The sequence below is a fragment of the Clupea harengus genome, chromosome 7, assembly GCF_900700415.2.
Source record: "Clupea harengus chromosome 7, Ch_v2.0.2, whole genome shotgun sequence".
NCBI classification, from domain to species: Eukaryota; Metazoa; Chordata; class Actinopteri; order Clupeiformes; family Clupeidae; genus Clupea; species Clupea harengus.
Window position 1 is genome coordinate 28184732 of NC_045158.1, and position 8170 is coordinate 28192901.

The 8170-nt window shown below is 46.1% G+C and overlaps 1 protein-coding gene across 1 annotated transcript; it reads right to left on the bottom strand.

Annotated features, from left to right (window-relative positions):
• Positions 1–2718: 2718 nt before the first annotated feature.
• LOC116220976 (eosinophil peroxidase-like) lies at positions 2719–7810 on the bottom strand. Its single transcript, XM_031569907.2, has 11 exons — positions 7665–7810; positions 7288–7417; positions 6759–6965; positions 6192–6549; positions 5923–6083; positions 5485–5746; positions 4826–4996; positions 4334–4571; positions 4023–4222; positions 3734–3781; positions 2719–3535 (listed from the first exon to the last, which is right to left on the bottom strand). Exons 1-11 carry the CDS (start codon positions 7808–7810, stop codon positions 3105–3107), a joined length of 2352 nt encoding a protein of 783 aa, XP_031425767.1. The 3' UTR covers positions 2719–3104.
• Positions 7811–8170: the final 360 nt, after the last annotated feature.

Consider the following 8170-nt stretch of genomic DNA (forward strand, 5'->3'; position numbering starts at 1 on the left):
ATATTAAAATTCACTATTTATAGGCTATATTAAAATGCAGTGAAAATAGAAAAAACACAGCGTGTTTCCTCATTGAGATCTTTATTACAAGATGAACAACTCTTGTGGAAGTTAAACTTACAATATGGACAACTCTTGTGGCAGTTAAACGGGATCCGTTCAATGGTTACACTTGAAAATATGCGCTGCTGTACTCTTAAGCAGCGGAGCCGACAGCTAGAAGCCGGTGCTCATAAACACAACTGACTCTCGTTTTTTTTTCTCTCTCTAACTAATTAATCTCACATTTCGAAATTCATTAATCTAGATTCATCGCGATTAAAAGTTTGTTTTGTCGATTGTTCCGTCATTTTGCCTCTTAAACAGAAACGTTCCGCCCTACAATCCCTCAGCTCCCTCAATCTTCAACTACCGTCTCGGTCTCTCCTATCTAACTGACTGCAGACACGCGCGGTTTCGTGCCATGGGTCAACGCACACCGGAAGTAAACAAAGCTGCGTTAACTGCGTTAAAATATTTTATTGCATTAATCTCGGCCACAATAATCTCATAGAATAACGTATTAACTTTGACAGGCCTTAAATAAATAAATTACACGCACACTACGCAACAGAACATGCATTCGTTTTATCGATGAAAAAATAATGGCATCGAGGAAATTCTTAATGATCAATTAATCGATCGTCGACTAATTATGCCCATCCCTACTATCGCCACATACCCCACCCCATTCAGCCACAGGATGAAGAGGCTACCTACAATAGCCACAGACAGGCACCACCAAGAGGGAGGAGTACAACACTATTTGCAGGGAGGCCAATTGGAAATAATAAATACAATGCATTGGAAGCAAACACAACACTCAGTGAGTAAAGCCCCCATGCAACACCCAGCTAGGCACAACACGGGCGTTATAATTCACACGTGAACACACACAAGAAAATGTCACTACCACACACTTTGGCTGGCAAAAGTTTGCTTCTCTCTCTCGCACTCTTCCTCTGATGCCGCTTCTGCTTTCCCCTTTGACCGCAGCTCTGGACTACACCACCCTTCGGAATACTAAAAGCACACACTCACCAACCGGCAGGCTTGAGGCTGACCCATTCACACAAAGTGTTAAGCGCAAATTAGTAACATGCACTTCCCTTTAGTCAGCATGCTGGCATGCATCTCTCCTCCACACGCCGGCTGGCTGCTGATTGTTGTTGTTGTTGTTGTTGTTGTTGTTTCCTTCGTTCTGACCCAGCTGGATGCCGTCATTACTCCTGGGCCACCTGGGAAGTCAAGTCCCTTCCTTCTCCGTCCCCCTGTATAAAAAGGATTCCTCCCGCCCAGTGTCCCAATCATTCAATCAAAAAAAACTTGTGGCCATTAGTCCATCAGTTCATCAGTCCACAGTAGAGCTCCTGCCACACAGTTCCCCCTGCCAACAGCACAACACACACAATTATCATACAAAGAATACATGATGGGGAGACAGTTTGTATAATAAAGAAGTAAAGGGGCGACAGTGGTACAGGAGGTAGAGAAGTCGTTGAGTAATCAGAAGGTTGCTAGTTCGATTCCCTGTCGAAGTGTCCTTGAGCAAGACAGTGAACCCCTAATTGCTCCTGATGTGCAGTGTGCCATCAGTGTAAATGTAAAATGTGTATACATCCTTGTAAGTCGCTTTGGATAAAAGCGTCTGCTAAATGACTAAATGTAAATGAATGATTACACAAACCAGTAAACAACCATAATTCACGAGACTGACATGTGACTTAAACTTGGACTGTTTTAATGTCTAATCAGAGACATAGGTGACTCTTCTGAGTGAAGCCTCCCTCTCTGCCTTGATGCACATCATTGCAAGAATGAAGCCTGTTTCTTCACTAGGTCTCCGCCAAGTCTCCACCAAGCTTTTGTTAAGAGCTTTTGTTAAAAATACCAACAACTGTAACAGCATACTTCTTCGGTGAGGAGTGGATAGCACCCCCATGAGTTGGTTTTGTGGCACTGACATTGAGACGGCACAAACACTTTTATGTGAAACACATGTACATTTAGAGAGCCTCTTTAAAGTAACACTATGCAACAATTTGACACTTTCTGAGGTATGGTTTCATAGGCAACTAGTTTTGGTACCATCCTCAAATTCATTTTGATAGCATATGGTCATGTGAAGGACACATTAACACCTCTCCTTCCCACTAGCCATCCAGGATAATCGCTATGTAGTTCTGTGTACCGGGTTGGAATACCCTGCAAAAATGGTAGAAAAGCTTTCACAGCATGACATTGCCAGCTATACTGCCAAAAGACACCAGTTAGTGTGTTGGCAAGCTTCTATCAGTGTCAACTGGGCTGTTGGTGGTGTTTGCAAGATTTTTGCATGCCTTTTAGGTAGTTAGCTTGCTAGCTTTGGAACAGAACTCCTTATTGCTGCTTTAAGTCTCCTCAGGGCTTGTTGCTGTAATTTAGTCTTTGTGAATATCACACACTTAACCAAGATTTTAACAATGTTCGGATGTCATGTCATCACTGCACAAGAAAACCACTCAGGTGCAGCATTTAAATCTTTATTGCATTTAGAATGTACACATCCTAAAGAAGATCTTACAAGATCTTAAAGAAAGGACAGGTTTGTTCATTAGTATAGACAAAAAGTGCATGAATCAACAAGCAAATACTTCAAATATATGTTAACAACACTATTTGACTCAAATCCCTGAATTGGTGCTAACTAATCACCACAATACAAATTTGTGCTTTCAATGCATTGATAAAGCAGTGCAAACAATTATGCAACAGTTCCCTGAAGTGAGTATTTCCCTCCTCTCCAGGACAATGACAGAGTAAAGCACATCACTCTAATTAATAAAGTAAGATAGATCATTCATGGAAGATTTAAAAACAAAATAAAACACGACATGTAATACACATAACTTAAGTGCTCATCCTTCATCTTATTTTCACTGACCTGAGTGACGGAGGAAGAGGAGAGGAGTGATTGGGAGAAGATCAGAGACAAGAAGAGGGAAAGAAGAGTAAGAGAGGAGGACAGACGATGAGAGCATGTGGGGATGTGGAGGCCTGAGCCGCCGGCACGTAACTTCTGCCCGTTAGACGGAGAAGAGAATGTGCCCAGAGAAGAAGCTGTCGGCGGTCAGGCCGTTACCGCCGTAGTTGGCGCTGAGGTAGACGGTGTCACCGGTCGCCAGCTGCAGAATGGTGCCCCCGGTGGCCGTCACATAGCCGCTCTGCTGCGTGGTGAAGGAGTGGAGCACCAGCTTGTCGTTGTGGCGCAGGTCCACGTTGCCCACATTCTGGTAGAGCGTGCAGTGGAAGTCAAACTGGTAGACGCCCGGCTGTGTGCACGTGAACACGCCTGTCTTAGTGTTGTACAGGTCCTGGCCATTGTAGATGACGTTCTTGAAGGCGATCGGCTTGCCTGGGTGTGGGAAGTTGTAGCCCAGGCGCACGGCGAAGGCAGCACGAGAAGCAGTGCCATTTGATCCTGGGGGCCCTGCGGGGCCTTGGGGACCAGGGGGTCCTAAGAGAGAGAGGAGAATTCAAATGTTCAAATTCTGTAGAGCTCTATTTCAGTTATGTTTCTCACTCACAGGGAAGACGCCGTTATGTTGCAATCATTATCTCTGTGCTAATGTGTGGTTTAATATGCATGGTGATGGTTCTACAGAAGCAGAGACAGTAAGCTTATAAGGCATAGATAAAGATAAGAGCCTCTCACCTTGGGGTCCAACTTTGCCGCTGCCGGGATGTCCTTGTCTATCCTCACCTGCCAAGACAGACATAGTATTACACAGATACCCAAACATGTACACACAGGAAGATTCTTCTTCTCTTGACAATAATTATTCAGAACACACACACACACACATACACACATAGATGTAAACACTTTCAGATAAGGTTACAACTTTACTACTCTACTCAGACCTCTAAATACATACATCATCCTCCCTCTGCTTCTCGCTCTCTCTGCCTCTCTGTTTGTCTCTGTTACGTTAGTATCTTACCATTGGCTCTCCAGGGACTCAGGTCGAAGGCTGGGATGTCCTCACAGCGTGTGTATCCAGCCCCACGGGGACGGAACTCGAAGGGGTTCTCAGGCACCTCAGTAATCCCGGTGTTGTCACACATGATGCGAGACAGAGATGTTGTCCGCAAAGACTCACGCTGGGCTTCGGTGAACACATCATCATTCTCCCACCACAGCCTGATGCACACACACACACACACACAAAATATTAATATACAGTTTTACACAATAATCTGTGGGTGTATGTTAAAGAATGAAGAAAGAGGGTGTATGTGTGTGTGTGCTGACCTGTCACCCTGGCGGAGCCTCTGGAACTGCCTGGCAATGATGCAGGCGAAGAGCGGTCCCACACGGCCTCCGTTCACAAAGGGTTCGGCCACGCCACCCAGCCAAACGTCGATGTTGTCCACGGTGCCATAGAGCTCCAGCAGCTGGCGGGCCAACTCTGTGTTGTTCATGACCACGGCCAGCTCCTCCAGTGTGCGAGGCTTGGACAGCCCACAGAACCCACGCCAGCTGTTGTAGCCTGGAAGGTGAGATGATTTACATTAGCCACTCATGTCTCAGGGTGCCATTCTCTGTACTGCCAACAGAGAGCTCTAGAGGACAAAGATGAGGATAAAAGTTGCACTCGGCACTTCTACTGGGTCAGGTGAACTGGCCTAGGTGTGGCGTTAGAGTTTAGTTCACAGGCGTTGGAGTTAAGATCACAGGTGTTGGAGTTAAGATCACTGGCTTTCTTAAACAGGAATGCAAACTCAAGGAGATAATAACACATACCAGGAAGGCCATGGTCGCGTCCCCTTTGCATGTTAAGTGCAGCCAGATCCAGCGCCACGTGCTCCAGGAACTCAAAGAGGCGCTCACGTAGCGCATCAATCATCATGTGCTCTTGAACGTTGAGCTTTGCCTGACGGCCCACCAGACCTCTGATCACAGGGTCAATGCCTCCTACAAAGAGACACAGAAAGCTCATGTTTTAGATTATCACATTTCACAAGCATTTTTTGTTATATTTCTTTAAATTATCTTTACCCTTTAATCTCTTTACTTTGCATGAAATGATAAGCTAGGATAGTTAAAAAAAAAAAAAGCTACGATAGGTAGAAACCCTTTGGGTGCCTGTGCAGCTTCATATTAACCCAAGTTCATATTAGACATGCGACTAACTACGAAGATGCTTCCCTAAGCTAGGGATGGCTAGGATAGTTCATAGCCAGGTCAACTGGCATGAGACCTCTCACACGACCTGTTAAGATCCTTCCCTAAGCTAGCGTTCCATAGCATCCTGTTAAATGCGGTCTGGTGTACCTGATATCAATTCAGTTTTAGGATTAATTCAGGGTTTTCCCAGACAGTGGGAACCATGTGCATGTATGACGGCTGGTATAAGTGCCATGTTGTGTGTAGACTAGCAGATCAATGCTATGTTCTCTCACCCTCGAAGACCAGCCTCCAGGGCGTAAAGAAGTTAACGTGGAACAGCACACTGGGCCACTTTGGATGATCCTGATAGTTCTCATCCAGGCGGAACATGAAGGGCTGTATAGCCAGGTGAGCGAAGCGGTAGGCTGCAGTGGCGAACATATTTGACATGGACGGGTCCACATTCTCATCATAACCAGGAAAAGGGCCAATCTCAGGTCCATTCAGGATATCTGGCCCAATGATGTGCCGCAGGTAGTCACGGAACGTGATCACCTGTGAGCAAAAGGGGTAAGCAATGTGGCACATGGTATTGGCAAACTGATATGCTGTCTGTTTCATTGTGTCTGTAGTTGTCACACGCGCATCATGTATGCGTAACTTAAGAGACTCACACCTTAAAGGCACACGCTTGTACGCACACTTTCATGAACACAAACACACACACACACCTGTAAGTAGCCACCCATGATCTTGCGAGCCTCCTGGTAGAGGATCTCTCCACTCCATTGGGGGTTAAGTTTGGCCAGAGCGCGTGCCAGACGGTTGTGTTCTCGCATCATCATGGTGTGCATTGAGGCCAGCCCAATGTTCTCATCCACACGTACATCCCCTGTACAAGCGCAGATAAACATACACATGTATTAGCTTTTGCACTGTATTGATTTCGCAGCAAAAAATAAATCAGAAAGTAGACATACAAACAAGTGTGCATACTTACCAGCTATGAAGCAGGGCACCTCTTCAGCATTGGCATCCTTGGTGATTCTCCCACGGTTAGCACACATTTCCTCCATACGAGAGAAGGGCAGCAGCTCACGTCCGCTGTCATTGAATCTGTCATTCACACGCAGCAGTCCGCTGTCAGTGGTAAGATCACGCAGGTCACGTGCCAGCCCCTCATCTGCACCGTACACCTGCCCCACATCCAGGAAGGCCGTCAGGGAATTTAGTTGCTCCCGCACGTTGGCAGCTCCGAAAATATGTCCGGTGTTGCCAGTCCCGCAAGCCGGAGCCGAACGGAAGAATGGGATGCACTCATCAGAGTTGCGGCCGAAGCGTGTGTCATTGGGAGGAATCTGCGTGTTGAAAAGATTTAGAGAGTCATGTGCATTTATTTATTTATGTATTGCTATGACTAAAATTACAATTCACTTTATATTATTGTAGTCTCAATATGATTATTTACCAGTTCTCTACCTCTAGTTTCTACTATTACCTTATTGATTTAGCTAATATGCTAATGTACTGATGGAAAGCTGTAGGGATAGTCTGAATGATAACATACACGGATGGGGAAGCACGGCTCTGTACGCAAACAGCTCTCGTCACAGTTGGTGCCGCTGTTGAAGGAGCGAATGCTCGGGGAGTGAGGCGTAAAGGTGAGGTCATGGTCCGTCCACTGACCGAAGATGGTGATCAGGTGTGTGTAGAGGTTGTCACTCACAACATCCTCGTTAGCTGTGCTTAAGATACGGTTGGAAACGAGCCTCACCTGAAAGAAAAGACAGAAAAAGGTGAAGACATAGTCACATAAAAATTAGGGAAGAACAGGAAAACTGGTATGAATGATTGTTCACAGGTTCATCTTCATGATGCTGGGATTTTAACTGTTGACGAAGATAGTTCATGTGTATGTGTACACATTTAATTACTATGGATTAATGGCTGATTTGTTGATTAACTGATTGTTGACATCCATTACCCGCACACATACCCACACACACATGCACACATACGCACACACACACACATATACCCACACACACACACACACACATACCCACACACACGCACACACACACACACACACATACCAGTGGCAGCAGGGCTCCATTGCGCTGCAGCATGGGGTCCCAGCCCTGTGGTAGGTTGACGCCATCTTGATACTCAGCGGGAAGCAATCGCAGAAAAGGAGTGTTGGAGGAGCCACGGCGGGGAAACTTCCTGAGAAAGCACAAATATAAAGACACACACACACACACACACATACTGTGAACACACTCTTAGGATTGATGTGTCTTTATTCAGTGCATGAGGAAACCACACCCAGACCCTCACTGCTTTCAAAGCACTTTATGCGTGTATGTGTGTGTATGTGTTTGTGTGTGTGTGTGTGTTTATGTGTGTGTGTGTGTGTGTATGCGTGTGTGTGTGTGTATGCGTGTTTGTGTGCATGTGTGTGTGTGTGTACCTGTTATTGCAGACGCTGGTAGTTGTGCGGTACTGGTTTAGGTGGGGTGTGGTTTTACAATTCGGTTGACGCACACGGGCAGCACATCCAGTCAGACGAGCAATGGTCTCCAGATCCTCTGCGCTGATCAGATCTGTCACAAACATAGAAGTATAATGCATGAGTGTGTGTTTCTGTCTGTGGTTGTGTCTATCTGTCTGTGTGTGTGTGTGTGTGTGTGTGTGTGTGTGTGTGTACCTGTAGCATTGAGGGAGCGCTTGTGGATGTGGTGTCTGTCCTGCAGAATCTGGAGCGTGTACTCCAGGTAGTCCGCTGCTCTTACTGCCGAGCGCGTCTCTCGAGCCGGCTGCTTCACCAAACGCAGGAGGTCAGATGGGTTTAGGTCTTTCCTCGTCCTCACACGCCTCAGAGTCCTGCACATGCACACACACACACACACACAACAAATAGCATCAGTGTTCATTGCACACAAACACACACTTCAATGCTCAATCATGTATGGTCTC

What these genes read in the sequence shown, in the direction of transcription:
- LOC116220976 (XM_031569907.2), bottom strand. Translation starts at nt 7,810, where the DNA reads ATGTTTGTGACAGATCTGATCAGCGCAGAGGATCTGGAGACCATTGCT. An exon ending in AGCCGTGCTTCCCCATCCGT is followed by an intron (nt 6,550 to 6,758) that starts GTATGTTATCAT and finishes TTCAACACGCAG; the next exon opens with ATTCCTCCCAATGACACACG. An exon ending in AGGCTCCGCCAGGGTGACAG is followed by an intron (nt 4,223 to 4,333) that starts GTCAGCACACAC and finishes TGTGTGCATCAG; the next exon opens with GCTGTGGTGGGAGAATGATG.